Below are 18,040 nucleotides of genomic sequence, written 5' to 3' on the forward strand. Positions count from 1 at the left end.
GGGTATTGTTAACACGTTTCTGCTTTCCATGGATTGTTTCTGCTAGCAGCACGTGTTGCTAGTGGCATCCTGACAGTTCAGGATCTCAAAAAAAGCCAGACGTGGCACACGCAGCAACAGCAGTGCAAGCTTTTCAACTGTGCGGTACTATTATACAGCAGCAGCGACATGTAAAAGAGATTTCCAGAAGCAGGACAGATGTTCAGCTTCCATGCTCATCCACTCTAATTCTACCACCATCTATGAATTAACCGATGCAAATATTATCAAGCATTCAACAATACCACGGCTACTTCGGCAACATGAATTGCAATGTAATAAAACATTTCTGTAATGCTGCATTATTATTTTTTAAACCAACACGGTACTATACCCATATTACAGACTGCTCACATGATAATTAAAAGAGAGCCTATATTAACCCCCACCTTCCCTACACTAAATTAAAAACAAGTTGCAACGAGCTGCAAACTGCTCCTGAAGTGAGTTAGCAAAAGTACCAGCAATTCACATAACCAAGCTCCAAGAAGTCACAGCGACACTGTGCTCTGTCAGGAACGCGATTCAAAAAAAGCTGGCACTGACGTACTCGTTAGTATACGTGTGTTTAATGAGGCAGCATATATACAAGATAACATTACCTTAAGTGACCTGAAAGTTGTACTGGAGAAAAGGTGAGCGAGCCTCTCTTCTCCCACCTCCCCTCCCCTTTCAACCTGCTTTCCCAACTGCCTCCTGAGATTATAATCCTATACGGGACTTCTATTTTCCTAGGCAGGTGCTTAAAAAGCAACAGCAATCATCTCAGTGCTATCCGTCAGGAAGTTGGATACTACCGGATTGAAACCAACGCACACAGGCTGCATTTTCACATCGACTTCCTCTGAAGAAGGTTTTCCTGAAGGCGAACGTGTATCTCATCAACCAGCTATGGCAGCGCAGTCTTGCGAAGCTGCTCGGAGAAGAGCACGGAAGTAGGCCGAGCACAACGGACAAGCTACGTTAGCATTTGGTTCTCTTGCATACCTATGCTGAAAGTGATACAGTTTACAAAAAATCAAGTGCACGTGTGCACATACACAACTTTTAAACAAATAAACTTGGCTTTTCTCCATAGGGGACAAGGAAAGGGAAGCAATTAAATTGCAAGTCTTTAGTGCTCATTAATTATTGTTAAATGCTAATCCTAGTCTGCAACGTTGCTCTCAAGTCCACACACTTGGTGGGCATAAAATTGGCCAACCTAAAACAACCATTAAAAGTGCTGCTATTTATATATAGCTATATATATTTTCTAGAGCAGACTCATAAGCCATCATGCAAACCAGAAAATTCCAGATGCCTGCTCTTAATTATGATCTGCAGCTTGCTTTCTGCATTTAAAAAAAAAAAAAAAAAAAAAGAAAAAAAAGGTCAATATTGCACATTGTCATTTTAAGAGCCGCCGGCACAGGAACTTTATCCTGCATCTGCTGATGTCTAAAACGCGAAGCAGTATCATGCCTCTGACGTAACCGAACAGGAAGACAGTTCACTACGTGAGCTCGCTCCCTGCCATCTCCACCTAAAGATAGGCATACTCTTTTCTCCCTTTCTGGATGAACAACGCCCAAAAAGCAACTCCATGACACCCACCTGTCTCCGGTGTCATGTCAGGAACATCCTAAAGTGGTTTATATTTCAATGCTAGAATATAGAAAGATAACGTCGCTGCAGTAAATTAAGTCTTGGGTATTGTCATATGCTTTAAAGTGAATTCAGAGTCTGCAGAAGTGGCAAAAGGAAAACTCTGGAAAGCTCCGAGTTCACCACTTATCCGTAAGACAGGTGCAATATATACAGCGAACACCGTCAGCTCCTCTTGCTGTAAAGGTACAATCTTCCTCTGCTCATTAAAACTTTGAAGACAGCCAGTGAGGATGCCAAAGGAAAGAGATGGTCTCCTGTTCTCTAGTGGGCATTTTATGGAGATTATCTTACTTCACCAACTCAACGCACATCATAGCAAACAGAAGTTGCTGCCTGATAGCAGATGCCCAAAGTGGAAGGGCACTCCGCAGTGCCAACAGACCGAGACATCCAGTCTCTGAGAGGAGAGTCTCTCTTCTTTCATTCCTCCGTTCTCTTAAAAGGCCTCCTGAGTTGTAAAAAGCTACTCACAAATTTCATCGGTGTTGCAAATGGCTCTGGAAACTAACCTTGTATTAATTCATTCACACACGGCCACCAAGGAAAGCAACGCAAGTTCAAATTTACAGTAAGGCTGATAAGCCGCGGCACCCCTCTCAGCTAGCTGTACCCACGGAGCAGAACTTTGGATCTGAGTGCTTCCTCAAATTAAAAAAGCAATAGATCTAAAGCAAAACTAGAGATAAGAGCTGGTAGAAGAGGAGCTTCTCCGCTTCAACTGTGGGAAAAGAGCAGTAACGTTAATGCTCAGACGTTAGTGTTCTCACCCACTGTCTGGGTCTGAAACTCTAGCATCAGGCAGCAACCTCACGAAACGCAGACCCACCCTCAAAACCTCATGTAAAACCCACCATCCTGCTAATGTCCTAGCAGTGAGATTACAGGCTTGTAACAGGTCTCTGGCACACGAAATGTTTGGACTTCAGCATTCAAACTTTCTGAGAACTGAAAGGAACTGATCCCACCATTCGTCTCCAGACCCTGCCTCCTCACCCAAGGGAGGGCAGGGAAGCATCCAGAAGCTAGCCAGACCGCTTCTCCGAGGGGCTGGACTGTCGGTATGCAATGCCATTCAAAAATTGTCCGTATCTCGGTAACACAATCACTGAATATTCCTTGAAAATTTCTCCCTGCAAAAAGACAAGATGTTTTTACAGCAGAAAAGACGCGGGCTGTTTTGTTGCTGCAGAAGTTACCAGGCCCCAAGGCAAAGCCGATGCACGCAACCCTTTCCCAAGCGTTTCCTGGAATGCCAACTTCGATCATGATTAGATTTCTTCTTGCCAAGCACACGAAGCAGAAGAACAGAGGGTTTTTCCAAGAGTCACAGAGAAAAGACTTCTCTGATACCGTTTACTGCAATCAGTGCAGACTCAGTTACTGCAACACCAACCGAAACTCCCTTTAGCCATCGTGAAGTCTTCCAAACCAAGGAGGGAGGAGAAGAGACCGGAGCTTCAGCTCCTATTAAGGCGTTTGCATATACATTCCCAACCTGGGTCTTCAAAAAAGGGAATTTTGCAAAAAAGGCATTTTATTTGGGAATGGCAAAAACTATGATTGTTGAATAATCTCTGTGGAATTATAAATTGCTCGTTTAAAAAACACGGTTAAATATAAGTGTCATATCTTTCCCTTGCTTGCCAATATGTCCTTTCCATAAGTTCATGTGCTATGTCTTCTGTAGATCAGGGGAAAATGGGCCGGGCGTAGAAGGTCCATCCAGTCCAGACAGAGTAAATGGGCCATGACTGTTCAGCACTGATGGAAACTAAGAGACAAAACAAATATTATTAGGGAAGAGGCCGTTTTCATTTCCCTTTCCTCTCATATCTGTCCATGTAGAAGCTCCCCCAGGAAAAAAAACCCAATAACAGAAACAAAACACACCAACAACAACAAAACCACCCCAAACTTTCAAAGAATCTTCTTGGCTTCCCCCAAGTAATTTACTTTTTAAACACCACTGCCTCACAGACTGCACCGATCCAGCTATTACAGCCAGTGTCACCAGGAGGCCCCAGTCTGTAGCCGCTGCGCTGAGCACCGCCTACGTCCTACACCAGTAAGTGACTTTTAAACAGGTTGTTGGAAAACCATAGTCTAAATTGCTCCTCAGTTAATTATCAGCTACTTATAGAGAAAAATGTTAATGCATTTTCAGACCCACTTGTTTATTCCCTATCTACATAGAATCACTAAGGTTGGAAAAGACCTCTAAGATTATCAAGTCCAACCGTCAACCCACCTCCACCATGCCTCCTAAAAAGATATATAAAAATATATATATAAAAACATAAGCTACTTCCTTCATCTCCATGGAGATGACAGATATAAACCCACACCTAGTTCAATTTTACCCTTTGCCTAAGCAGTTTCAGGCGAAAGATAGGGTTATTCCAGTTCCAAAGGGGAAGATGAAGGAAGAGCATGAGTAATTAAAACTAAATGAGTAATTAAAACTAAGGGATAGTTTTTTATAAATATAGGGGATTTTTTTTCCTTATATATTATTTAAACAAAAATATTTTACTAAAAACAGTGAAGCTGAGAATTTCCAAACAACAGAACACAGAGGTCATAAAGATCTGTGTTACATACTGCCACAGAAATTACACACACAATCTCCCTTCTTACTAGTGGTGAGATTTAGTTAATGCCTTCCCACAGAAGAGACTTAACAGATGATTAAAATAACCATTAGAGTAGCAAAATTCAATTTCCAGGAAAATCTCAACCAGTAAATTTACAGGAAAGACAGACCTAAAAAAAAAATACATCTAACTACAGCACAGACTGCTATTAATTTAAAACATTTCTGAAATCCCAGCCTTTACAATATACTTAAATAGAACTGGGTAAACAACGCTCTCAAAAGCTAACATCAGGGATAGAAAACAGAAAGATCACTATCTTGTTTCTACACCAGATATTTGGGCTAACTGCTCCCTGCAGGTCTTCTGAGGAAGGTGAGGAATCGTGGCTCCAAGGGAGAGACTGGCTAAACTTGCTGGAACTTACCTGAAAGAGTGTATTAGCACCTTGCAACCTCGCAGGACTGAGAGGAGCGACTGGGCTTAGCGTACTCCAGAAGTGAATACTGGAGAGCAAGGGACTTGGGGTCAGCAAGATGGGAGTCTGCAAAACACAAGACGCTCAGCTGTGTGAAACCTGCACTGCGAGTAATGCATAGCACATGTAAATCCAGCCGCAATAATCTCAGCTCCTACAGCTGCGAAGGGCTGGGTCCAAATTTCAGGAACTCCCATTCCCTCCTTCCGCCTCCTCCCACCCCCTCCTCCTTCTCCCTTCAAACCCCACGGCAGCGGCAGCAGCCACCCAGCGCTCCCTCCCCTTGCTCAGCAACCGGCCCTCTTTTCCCAACAGCTGCCAAATCCTGCGTAACCTACAGCACATCGGCTCCGCCTGCAATTCAGTACCCAGGACCTGCAAGGGACTTTGGAAAACTCAGTCCATGAATTTAAAAAGAGCAGGCAGCGGGCACACGTGTGGTCTGGGAGACACTGACAACGCCAGCCCCAACAAAAGACATTTACATCCAGCCTCTGGCTGTTCTCGATGTTCCAGGTTCACCGGCCAAACGCTTCAAAGGGTGCCAAATTTTTTCCCTGCCTTCAGCCATTTCAGTTTTCGATCAGCAGTTTCCCTAGTTTCACTCTAATTCCAATTTATTACAGGAAAGAGATTAAATATATACAGAACAATTTAACAGCCTAGTGGGATTCAGTTCTCCTCCAAATTTTCCATGAGGCACAAAAGCTTTCCTCTCCCACACAAAGATAACAACCAAATTAAGCCGCCCTTCTTACTGCTGTTAAGTCACAATACTCTGGTCTTAAGTAAATGGCTCCTAAATCAAGCAAAAGAAAGCTGCTAAACAGACATCTCCATGGTTCTCTATTTTTAAAGCATTTTCAGAATCAGCCTGAAGGATAAGGGCAGGGTTTAGGGTTTTTGAAATAATTCAATATCACCCTGGCAAGATTTACAAAGGATCCTGCTGGTGCTGGTTTGGGTTTTGCCTCCACATGCTGACACCGTACAGACGTGTACAGCTGCCGTACCGCTTGGGCACACTTTGGGGTGGAAGCTAATAGCGACTATGAATAAAGCTTCTCTTTTATAAGAAAAATGGGAGTGACATCCTGAGTTTCAGAACCCGAAATACAATCTACTATTCATTTTCCGCTTGCCTTCCCTTACTGTTTTAAAATATAACATAACCACGATTGTTACTGAAAAAAAAAAAAAAAACCAACAGGAAGGGAATTAGGTTACCTGAGAGAAAAATGCTGGAGTAAGAGAAGCAGTTGGGAGAGAAGGACTCAGAATCCCCAGCGGACTTGGATCACTGCCCGTAATGACGAGAGTAGGAGCCAACTCCAGCCCTTTGGGTTTCTTAGATCTGGAGAGGTGATTGGCAAATTCCTTCTCCAGCACAGACGAATCCTGCTCTTTGGGCTCTGGGGATTGATGCTGAAGGCTCTGAGCCTGCTCCAGCTGCTGAGAAGCCACAGACTCTATGTCCGTGTCAATGTCCAGGTCAGGATTAGAGCTCAGGGGCGGCGATGGCGGTGTGGAAGGGACTTGCAGAGTGGGAGAAACTGAGGATATGGGCGGAGTTGGGGTGAAGCTGGTGGTTAGGTTTGGCAAAGGTGCTGGAGCTTCGGGGACAGTTAACTTGGGTAGGACAAGCGTCTCCAAGGTCTGGAGAGTTTCTTCCGATCCCATGGGAAGAGAGGATGCGGTTGAAGTAGCAGAAGCGGTGGAAGTGGCAGAGACCGCTGTCGTGGTAGAGACCAGAGGGACAGATGAAGGCTTTTTGGAGGGCATGGTTACAAACTTGATGACAGAGGGTGTGGGATCCTGAGCAGGTTTCTTCTCCATCAGCTTCTCAGCTGGATTCTCAATCTTGATGGACCTGAAGAGTTTTACGCTGGAAGAGTTCAGCGAGTTCAGAGTAAAAGAGGAGTACAAGCCTGAGTGGATGTAGTCATTGCGGCTGGAGGATTTAGCACACGACTGCGACTTCTCCTTCCCACAGTTTTCCACGTCCTTCGGAGCACTGCTAACTTCCGCAAAACCAGCCATTTCAGGGTCTCCTTCGATACGGCCCACAACAAGTGGATCCATATTTAAAATCTCCGGATAAGAAACAAACTTGTACACAAACTTCTTACCATTCACTTTTTTAATGATATTCTGTGGGTAAGAAGATACATATACATTCAGACCTTCTTCAGATTAATTTTCTTCCTACAAACACTGCCTAAAATAGACTTGAGGAATTAGATAGTCTAATATAATCTTTCATCAAAATTTTTCTTTCTTTTTTAAAAACACGCTGCAATTCTTGCAATTCAGTTATGCTCCCGAAGGTCGTTTCCAGAGCTCGCAGACAAAACATTAAAACAGGTGAGCTTAACCTGACATTAAATACACTAACGACAGCCTTAAAGCTGCCAAGCAATTCTGTTTAACATATTTTAAAAGGTCAGCTAAGAAACAGGAAAATACCCATTACTCCCCATCAAAGATCACTGACCCGGGTACAGCTAAGTGTGACCTAGCAGGAGAACCTGCAGAATCAAAGCTTACAGGTTTGCAGAATTGAGAGCACCTTTATTCTTAATCTGATGACAATAAAAGACAATAAGTAGCTGAATTAGTCAGCAGAATATAGGCTAATCAGCTATTTCAATACCACAGAGTAGCATATGTCAAACTTGTTTTGCTCCTAAGTGAAATGCCACGTGCTATTTGGACCGAAGAAGATTCTTATTTATCGTACAATTATTATTACCGAGGCCTCTCGGTACAAGTCAGATTTGCGCCACCCAGTAATGAACCCCAAGCAGCACACCACCTGCTACAAACTGACAGGCTCCTCAGAAACCCTGTTTTATTTTTTTTTATCTCGTACACCCCCACAGTAACAGCTGTGGGATAAATGGCTTATTGAAGCGAAGGTACGGCTCCCACACTGTGGTTCTAGTTCAGCTTTTTGACACTACCTGTGCGCTAATGAAAGGGTCTCGCAGGTGATGAGAAGACAGTGGCTAAACAAGAGCAGCGTCCTGCTCTACTGGACTAAGCTCGCTGACCACATCAGAGGTGCCATTCTGAATGCAAGGAGAAAAAGAAAAGGACTTTGGGCTGCTTCACTGAAAATCCTTATTTTGATAGCCCCATGGTAGAGACAATGGCAGAAAAGATCTCAAGGCGGTGCAACATTCACCATCTCAATGATCTCGATCGTTTTGTTGCTTAAACTGGAGTGTTGAGGGTTTTAACCCTTGCAAGGTCGCATATTTTTGGAAAGGGGATTAATAGTCAAAGACAAATTCATAGTAGCAAAGACATAAATCAGAGGAGGTAACACTTTGCACAGAGCTATCTAGAACCTTATATAATAACCACTGGGGAGGAAATGCAGCACAATGATAAACAAAAAAAAAAGCACCTCTAAACGTAAACTAGTACACCTTACTTAAGCCTGGGAGACAGAAGTGACACCTATCCCCTTGAAGAGAATGAAAAAGGAAACAAAGCTCATTAGGCAGAAGCTGGTTAGATGGATAAGGATTTGAGGTGGATTTACAGACTTTTTTACCTTCACATAATAGTATCTGAGAGCACGGCTGAGTTTATCATAGTTCATACTGGGCTTGTTCTTGCGGATTCCCCAGAGTCTGGCCACCTCCTCTGCCTGCAGCAGTTTGAACTCCCCGTCACTGGAGGTCCAGCAGATGATATTCTTGTTCTGAGGCTCTTGGAGGAGTTGGAGGAGGAACTGCCACAGGGTGATAGCACTGTCCATAGCAGTAAGCTGAAATTCAGAAAGGCAGGTAAGAGGCAACGGATTAGGAACAGCGCATTTTCTTCGTCTCCCTACAAGGGGGTAACGGAGCAGAGATGTTATTTCCAAAGCCGGCAAGAGTAAAAATTATTAGTCACCAGTCGTGAAAGATGTTCCCTGCAGAAGAGAGAGGCTGAGAGCCAACTGCTGTCGTCTCCTCCCACATGTCAGTACTTTTCACATGGGTTATATTTAGCCTCATTTAACTAAATCAGGTCACTTTGGGTAAGTTGCAATGAGTCACTATCCAAAAAAAATTTTTCTAAGTTGTTCCATGTTCACCCACTCTGACTTGTACTGCTTGATGAGAAAGGGCTCAGGTGCACCCAGGTAAAAAAGTCAAACAACCCACTCACCTCCTCCTTTCCTTACCTGCACCCACCTCCAACCTTGGGATCTTTAAGAAAACAGCAGATCAAGTAACTGCTTAAGTTACCTGAAGATGCCACAGCGCCAAACAACTCAGTTTTCCTTCAATTCACATTCCTGCTGCCTCTTTGTAAGCAGCCCTCTCAAGCAACCCCAGTCTCTTCTCTTTCAGATCTCCTTTCTCTTCCTAATTTCATTCCTGTCTTTTCTAAGACAGTAAATAAGAAAGTTAGCAAAATGATTTCAAACGCTGCCTTTGCTTTTCTCTTGATTCCTGCCACGTCTCACCCACGTCAGTCACTTATGCTGAGACTTTCTAGGACTACTATCTGCCCTCCAGCACGGTTCACGCCCTCCCAGCACAGTTTTCTAGCACTGAAGCTGTTGACGTATAAATTCATCAAGGACAGACGAGGCAGTAGGGATGTCGTTTTCCCTTGACCATATCTGACCACAAGAAACAGTACTTCCACAGATATATTTAGGCGGAACGCTAATAACCCTGTCTGCACAAGGGAAGTATAAGCTACATTGTGAATTAGACCAGATAAAACTATGTTAATTCAGTATCCCATATGGATTCTCTTATTCCAGAACAGAATGGCTTTTACTAATGCAGCTTAAACTTCTTCCAACGAAATAAAAACAAACTCAGCCACTCTGGAATAAGAACCATGGCGATGAATTACACTAAAAAATGTTTTGACGTGCGTAACTGCTAGATAATTTTTTTCCCACACAAAGGTAAACCACAATAAAGGCAAACCTACATCCATCTGGGTGAATCTGCAGCCCGAGCGACTAACAGCTATTCACAAGCAGAAGCTCCAAAACAGAGGCATCAAGCCCAACTTCAGCCAAGCAGGACGCACACCCATGTTGTTTGAAGTCCATGTATATGCAGGGATAAGTTTAAGATTCAGGCGGGACTGCCAGTTCGTCTTTGTTACCAAAGCCTTTTATTCCAATCTCATTACTGCCCAGCACTTATCCAGCCCTATATAAGGAAGAGGAACGGTCCACATGTCAGAGCTTCAGAATTTAGTCAGCCTTGTAAAAGGATTACTGCTGACAGTTTACACAGGACTACGCATTCTTATTGAAATAAGGTGCCCTAGGGCAGGTACTTTTTTGGGCACAGCCCACCGCTTTTAAGCTATTTTTAAGAATACCTGCCCAATGGCACACTTACGTGACTGCACAGGGATGTTACATTGATCGAGTCAGTTAAATTGCTGCAATTACAAGGAACAATCTCAAAACGAAGGACACCCACACCACCTTGTTATGCTGGCCTAAGGTGCTTTCCTTGTTAATTACTGTATGCATACAACTCCATGCTTGCCCAAATTAATTGCTCAGTACTCTAAGAAAATATCAGCTGCTGAACGCTGTGCTTTGAGACTCTTCCCACGCTGCACCGTGGCATGCCAGCTGAACCGTACAGGAACTCAGGGCCAGGCAACCACATTAAAACTCTTCCAGACCTTCTCCTCTGACTTGTATTCACGTTTGTCAATAGCATTTCATATCTGCCTACTGGCAACGCAGAGGACGTGCGTGCTGCGGAGCATCACAAGCGGAGCCTCATTATCCTGTCAGGATGATGCACATGCACGGGGTGTTGTGTAGACATAAGGACTTGATTCCACCATTCTGCAGAGCTGTCAATACTAGATATGCGTTAACAGTGAAAACGCAGGAGAGTGAAGTTGAGTGATTATTCCCACGCTACATTTATCTACAGCACTTTCAAAACCCATAAGCAGCACTGCACCAAATAGCGCTGACTGATGCAACGGGAGGCAATCATGTAGAAATTAGATTAGCAGCAGAATTTCAAAGCGGCAAGGGCTTTTTTTCCTCCTCCTAAATATCCATGCAGATTTCATCCCAGAATTTAAATGCCATTATTTCCGTGGGCTGCTCCCCTTGAGGAAGAAGTACCTTACCATTATCTCAAAGCTCACCAACTGCTACCACAGTCAAGCTGGTTTTGAATCGAGTTGGAGATGGACAATGCTGACACACCAGCACTCCGACCGCACAAAGCTCAGCGATACAGAGTACGCATGGAGTAAGCGAAATGACGGAAGCTACAAGATTTTAAAAAAAGATAAAATAAAAAAAATCACCTTTCCCAGTGATGAGCTACGTTGTTCTGAGGAGCATTTACCAAAACAAAAAAAGACTTCATGCTGCCTAAATCCCCAGTACTGCAGCTTTCTGGCTGGAAGGATCCTTCTCCCAGGGGCAGTTACAGACTGTACTGGAGTGACAGATTGGTCAAGTTACTGCTGATGTTTCTGGCATTTACAGGCTTTAGGGCCGTTATGATTCCATCCATCATTTGGAGGATGCACTGCGTATCTTCAGCACCCTCTACTTTAAAAAGTCTTATGTTAGACACATTAACAGCAGGGTGGAGAAGTTTTACTTATTCCTTGGCTGTCGTAGAGCCGGAGCAGAGAGCACTTTGGAATTGTTAATGGATAGATTATATTGCATATGAGAGAACAAACGTCCCTCTTTATTAAATATTTATTGCGTGCATCTACAGGAAACAACGGAGAGACACCCCAGTGGAACAGGGAGTATGGAGTTTATACGCAGACAAAGGGAATGCCAGAAAATAATTAGTTAAAGCAATGGGATCACAGGTAGATCTTGCCCCTTCAGAGTCCAGGAGAAATCTGTAACTGGGAGAGGATAATACATATACAGGAGACAATGCTGTGTTATGAATCAAGACATCTCATTTAACTGTTTTATTAAAGTTGCTTTGATACCGCATAAGAATACATCAAAGAACTGTTGCTTCTTCAGGAAAAAGCAGGGGAAAAAAAACCATCACACAAGATGTAAAATTAAAACCAGTACAGGCGAGATGAGCACCTCTCTCTGTTTGAGAGCCGACTAACATGTTAAAGAGGTTATTCCTTCTTCAGCACCCGGGGCAGAAGGCGGCTGTCGCCCTTCCTGAGCCTCTGCTTTGTGCAGTCCCTGTGGCTGCAGCGGTTCGAGCTCCCTGTGCCACCCGCGTTTCGCGGAACGCCTTCAGCGGCTGCGCAGCACTCGGCAGCTGGCGCGGGGGGACCAGCTGTTAGAGGCTCCCGTCCATACCGTAGACGTTTGCAGGGCCGCGTACTCAAAAGCATCCCCATTCCTGCACTGGAAGGCATTCAGCAGATCCTCTTGTCCTTTTCATTCAGGCGCAGAGCAAACCCCATGCTCTCCCGAGATGCTACAGCCCATTAGTTAGAGAAACTGAAGAAATCAGGATGAGGACAGGAACCCCCTGTCCTACTCCCACTCTACACCAACAATGGTGAGATGTTACTTCTCTCATCAGCTGTAAACAGTATTTCAACTTCTTTCAAAACTATACCTCCTTTCAGGAAAAGGCATCAAATCTCCTAGCACAGCTCCCCGTCAGCATAAAAAGCTTAGCAGTTTGATTGCATTTTCTTCAGGATGAATACACCGATGATTACAAGCACACCACTGCAAAACCATCTTTTTGCTGAAGGTTATTTTCCTTATAAGAGTCCATGGAGAAAGAAAAAAAAAAAGTCTCATTTGAAAAGACAATGAGGGAATTAGGCAGAGAGGCAATGCTGCTGCTTATGATGACGGCCTCTCCATTTCTGCACCATTTGAGTACAAGGAAAAAATAGTTGCTAGAGGCAGAGGGCAGTTATACTTTGTAATGAGTATGTTAAAATAGAGCACTATTATTGTCTTGAGATCTTCTCTGACGCCTACGGATGACCCTTGAAGTATACTGAGTAGCTGACAGAATTTGGCTGCAGTACTCTAAATACAAGCGCTGCAAACTTGAGCTTTCTCATGTTGCTGCAGCTTCGTTTCAGGCCTTGACTTTACAAAGCCTCGAGTTTACAAAAAAGCCAGGACACAAGATAGGCATCTCTTCAGGTGTCTCTCCTCATGCGTCCGTGCCACAACGTGCCCCACGCAATCCATGTGATTACAGAGCCTCAAGGCTTTGCATCTTCTGTGGAAGGAGCGTGCGCAAACACTGGGTGGCACAGCAGGCAGGAGGAGCAGTTTAGGAAGTGGCATATGGTAATCCCTCCCGTGGCCAGCAGCTATACTTACTATTGCAAAACAAACCCAAGCGTTCATCCCTTCGTGCTCACAAAGGAGAGGGACATCTCGCTATGCCCCAGCAAGGCAGCGGCCAGCCAGGCCCCGAGAAGGCAGCAGAGGCAGGAGCGGGGGGGGGGGGTGTCTGCCCTAACACCCATCCTCAAGGTCTTCTGGCAGATTTCCTGTGCTTTGACTCAATAGCAAGAACAGCTCGAGTAATCTTTCACCTCAGTTTGTTCCAACAGCCTCTTATAAGCATCTGCAGCCTGATGACTTCTCCAGATGGACTGAATAGAGCGGTCAGGTCTACAGCCTTGTCAGGACCCGCACAGAAACAAAGGATGGTGCAAAGGAAAGTAAGGATATCACGCAGACGTCACACAGTGAGGACAAAACTATCACTACCACATGGTTAAATGGCACGGTTACAGCTGTCCAGGTGTTTACACAGAAGCGACACCTCAAAAGATGGCTTTGGAAGCAGCACAGAGCAGAGGTAAACACACAGGGTGACACAGAAACCTCTTCTCAGATCACAAATACTTGGTTAAAAAGAAAAAGAAACAAAAAAAAAAGCAGCAACAGTAACTTAGAGATGGTCTTGGGGACCTCATGCTTCAGGATGCAAGTTGGACGTTCAGCAGACAAGCAGATGAGCAAGTTAAGCCTTCACACAATCCCAGGAGAGCCGGACTTGCTGTACGTGCAACGCTCACGCACTCCGCATGCTCGCGAGGCTGAACTGTTGAGGCTTCACAGTGCAAAGCTATTCCCATGGTTTCCTAATAGCTTAAGATGGCCACGGTGAGCGAACAGCAGGAATTTGTAGACAACAACTCCTGCTACATTGTGCAATGTGCCTGTGGACACAAGGCCTTAGATAGTTGTTCCAGGAAAATAAACAACTGAATAACTTTGGTTGAAGGAGATTTTTGGAGGTCACAGGCCCAGCTTCTTGCTCAAAACAGGGTTAACTTCAAAGTGAGATCAGGTTGTTCTGTGTCTTTGTCCAGCCAACTAAATAAGTCAATGGCTGCCCTATTCCTTTTATTTTAGCAAAGGGACAAAGAGCTGTAACACCACCGATGAAGTATCTAATTAAGCGGTTATCAACACATAACCGAGAACAATTTCATTAGCATAGCACTTAAAATATCCCATTACTAATACACCTTTCAGAAAAGATCTTCAAGCTCCTGAGACTGTGTTTCACCTCAACTAGTACTTTTAGGATTTTCATCAATTTTGATTCATTTTCAAAAGAGCCTGCTGCCCAACACATGTGAAACCTCCCGTCCAAAACCCAGCCTCTTTAGTGCTAGTATCCAGCTGCTGACATGCTCTGATGTGGTGGGAAGGGTGTTTCATCCTTTTCCAGAACACACAGAGCATTGTGAAAGTACTTTAACTACTCCTCTCGCTATCACTTGTCAGCTTACTTCCCAAAGACAGGTGAATTACCCGTTAAAAGCCTGCTGTATGTGTAAAATAAAGTTAGTATTTACAAGAAATTAAACTAGAGACGCAGACTTCTACATCTGCAATGCCACCGTTACAAAAATTCAAAACCCTGGCAGCTTTCCAAGTAGCAATCAAATCACACCTTCCCTAATAAACACTAAAATCAGGTAAGAATAAGGGAAAAAAAAACCACCCTAGACTCCAATAAATTCTTGCCTTCCCCTTGGCTCTGGCACCCGCTGCACTGTTGTTTCCAAAGCAGTCAGGAAAATCAGCTTGTTCTGAAAGAGAAGCCGTGGTTATCAAGGCAGGAAGCTCCTTGGAAGGAAATGCTGGAGGATGTCCTCATGATAAGAGCTGCTCCAGAGTTTTCATTGCCTAATCCCACTCCAAGTTTTGACAGTTGTATTTACTTAAAACAAACATTGCAATAAATTTTGCATTCTTGGCTCAAAAATTAAGTTACTTTGCATGAAACTAAGGTATTAGCAAATATTTGGGGTTTTAGGAACCATCTGCTTCAGCTTCTTAACACCTATCTGAGAAACGGGTAATCCCTTTTCTAAGTAAGTATTTTCCAGTATCCTCCACTTTTCAGATGGCCAAGAAAACCCTTCAGCACTAGCAAAAAAGCAACAGAAAACAAGCCACGAGGGAGAACAGCGGCCTCATGATTCCCATCGTACTTATGGCTGAAGACTCAAGTTGGTAGAAGCGGATGAGCCAAAATGCTTTTAGGGTTTGTTTTTTTTTTTTTTAAACTCTTGATACAGAGACAATGGTGCCCGCTTTGTTATTTAACATGGTTTTGACTCGCGCACCCTGACACTTAAAAATGTTATAACCTGTTTGAACGTGGCCAATACAGGGGGCTTCAAAGCATGGCCCGTGTATTTCCTCCAGTTGCTACCACCATTCCGGTCCTCCCTCCCTGGCTAAGGATGACCGGCAGCCCGGTGTAGCCAGTTTTATGGACAGAAGACCTCATTTCCCTGCTTCGCCGTGCTTTGATGAAAAGCCTCCCTTTTCTACCTCTCCTTCTATAGGATAAGAGAGCAAAGAGAACATGGGAAGGTTTAAGACACAGAGAGGGAAAACGGTAAACTCCAAAAATGAAACGCCTTTGATCAGTTACTCACCCGGTTTCTGACACTGATGTGATTGTTTCCGAGTAAGCCATAAAAATACTTAGATCCCTGGAAGCTCCTCTTTAAGTAGATTATACTCGCTTCCTCCTTATCTGCCACCACAACGGGCTGAGGGGAATGTTTACCAACAGCAGATTAAATCCGCCTCAATAGGCACAATGTGTCTGCTAAAAGTAAAAGCATCCTTGTTTAAGCGTAAGGGGCCAGGTCTCCGCGTCACGCCCGGCGCAAACCCCAAACAAAAAGTTAAATGTTTTATGTTGGTCCTGTCTTTATTATGAAAAGGAAATCTCATTGAACATGGAAAAGGTTTCCTTTAATAATGTTTATAATACACTCAGCCTGGTTGCTATGACGATGGAACAACTATTCCCTACAAACAGGCGCTAAGACCCTAAAAATAAACAGGCCGACAAAAATCACGAACACGCAGCTTTGTCAGGCAGGCTGCGCCTGGTGCAGGGATCGTGTTTTGTTCCGAATATGATAAAGAAATGCTAATGACCGGGTGCTGCGCCCACTGAACGGAGCGCTCGCCTACAAAGCAATTCCTCTATTTCTCAGGAGCTGCTACTTAAAAACGACACCACCGAAGCCAGAACTCTGGATTTCCACAAGCACACAGAGAGAACTGCAGGGACTGTCAGAATTTTGGCTGTGAAAATAAGGTAAGTATCATGGAAGCAATACACACGTATGCGTGTATGTCTGTGTGTATGTGTATATATGCATAGAAAACAATAAAAGCGTAACAGCACGTATTTGCATGCTTTCTCCACGGACTCGCTTATTGATGTGGGTAGGCATCCACCCATTTCACACAGAGATGAGTATGCAAGTATTTAAAAAAAAAATAGTAGTAGAGTTGGGAAGGGATTAAAAAAAGCCCTCAAGGACTTGATCGCAGCCCCTCGCTCCCCCCTCACCCCGGCAGGGAGGCGCAAGCTGGGGGGACACCCCGACCCGCCTTCGGACACCCCTCCAGGGTGCCGAGCCTGGGGTTTGCGACCCAAAGCCGCGCCGTGCAGAGGGGGCCGGGGCGGGGGGCGCCCGGGCTCCCCCCGCAGATCGAAGTCCCGCGGCCGGCGCTGCCGCCTTTCCACGCTTTCCTTTCCCGGTTTCCCGACGGAGGCGAAGCCCCCGCACAGGCACGGAACGACCTCCACGCACCCACCCACCCCCGCACGGCGCGGGGAGGGAGGGGGACCGTGGCCCCTCCGCCCCACGGGCAGCCTCCGAGGCGGCGGGTTTCCGGGGTCGCCGCCAGCCGCCTCCGCTCCGCTCCCCTCGGGGACCCCCGGCCCCGCCGCGTCCCCCCGCCCCGGGCCCTCCCCCGCCCCGGACGGAGCCCGTTCGCTCTCGGCCCGGAAGCCGCCCCACTGTGCCCGGCCGCCGCCGGCGGGTCTCGGGGCGGGGCGGGTCGGACCGGGCCGCCCCCACTCACCGAGGAGGAGCCCCGCCGGTCCCCGGGCGTCGCGGTCCCCTCGGGGCGGGCAGGTGCTGGGAGCGGCTCCCCCGCCGCCCTTCATGGCCGGGAGCCCCCCCCGCGGGCCGGGCGCCGGGCCGCCATCCCGGGCGGGAGGAGCCAGGCGAGCAGCGAAGGGCAGCGGTGCGGCGGCGGTGGCGGGGCGGACGCGGGGGGAACGGCGGCGGCGGCGGCGCGTTACATGGCGGGACGCGGAGCGTCCGTCCCTCCGCCGCCGAGCCTCCGCGGCCGCCGTACCCCACACTTCCGCCCACGGCCCCGCAAGGGCGCGGGGCGCCCGAAGGCGGCGGCCAATCCCCGCGCGGATCGGAGGCGCCGCTGACCAATGAGGCGGCGGTGCCCGCCCATCGCTCGCAAAGCCCGCTGGGGGATGTAGTCCGCCGGGCCTAGCGCCCGCCCGCAGCCATGTGCCCGCGGCCCGGCCCCGCCGCCGGCCCGGCCCCGCCGCCCGCAGCCCCGGCGGGGGCAGCGCCCGCCTCACGTGGCACCAGTAACACGGAACCCCCACTGTGCTGGGGTCCCCCTGCCACTGCAGGACACGACGTGGGAGGAGAACGGGCTCGGGCTGGAGTGAGCTGCAGAAGACTAAAATGTTTAAAAAAAAAAAAAACATTAAACGTTTAAAAAAATATATGTAAATAAAAAGATAAATTCTGCAAAACCGGGAACATTATCAGGCAAAGTGAGGTGAAGGTGAGGGAGGGCTGGGGCTCATGAGGATAGAATCCCAGAATCCTTAAGGTTGGAAAAGCCCCCCAGGATCACCAAGCCCAACCCCCAACCCAACACCCCCAGGCCTCCTAAACCATGTCCCCAAGTGCCATGTCTACACGGTGTTTGAACCCCCCCAGGGACAGTGACTCCCCCACCTCTCTGGGCAGCCTGTGCCAATGCCTG

The 18,040-nt window shown here is 46.4% G+C and overlaps 1 protein-coding gene across 2 annotated transcripts; it reads right to left on the reverse strand.

The window, feature by feature from the left end:
* Nucleotides 1-3,209: 3,209 nt before the first annotated feature.
* Nucleotides 3,210-17,361, reverse strand: ELK4 (ETS transcription factor ELK4). Of its 2 annotated transcripts, none has more exons than XM_075115889.1 (5): nucleotides 17,102-17,361; nucleotides 8,324-8,539; nucleotides 5,989-6,912; nucleotides 4,711-4,827; nucleotides 3,210-3,460 (listed from the first exon to the last, which is right to left on the reverse strand). In XM_075115889.1, exons 2-5 carry the CDS (start codon nucleotides 8,528-8,530, stop codon nucleotides 3,362-3,364), a joined length of 1,347 nt encoding a protein of 448 aa, XP_074971990.1. In that variant the 5' UTR covers nucleotides 8,531-8,539; nucleotides 17,102-17,361; the 3' UTR covers nucleotides 3,210-3,361. The 2 variants fall into 2 exon arrangements, with proteins under 2 accessions (XP_074971990.1, XP_074971991.1); XM_075115890.1 differs by lacking the exon at nucleotides 17,102-17,361 and adding an exon at nucleotides 9,006-9,095.
* Between the last annotated feature and the right edge of the window lie 679 nt (nucleotides 17,362-18,040).

This window comes from Phalacrocorax aristotelis, chromosome 21 (genome assembly GCF_949628215.1).
Source record: "Phalacrocorax aristotelis chromosome 21, bGulAri2.1, whole genome shotgun sequence".
NCBI lineage: Eukaryota > Metazoa > Chordata > Aves > Suliformes > Phalacrocoracidae > Phalacrocorax > Phalacrocorax aristotelis.

Excerpts from the sequence above, each read along its gene's own strand:
- ELK4 (XM_075115889.1), bottom strand. The coding sequence starts at position 8,530 with ATGGACAGTGCTATCACCCTGTGGCAGTTCCTCCTCCAACTCCTCCAA. Across the intron at positions 6,913-8,323 it reads TCAGATACTATTATGTGAAG|AATATCATTAAAAAAGTGAA; the intron begins GTAAAAAAGTCT and ends TCTTACCCACAG. Across the intron at positions 4,828-5,988 it reads CTCCAGCATTTTTCTCTCAG|ACTCCCATCTTGCTGACCCC; the intron begins GTAACCTAATTC and ends TGTGTTTTGCAG.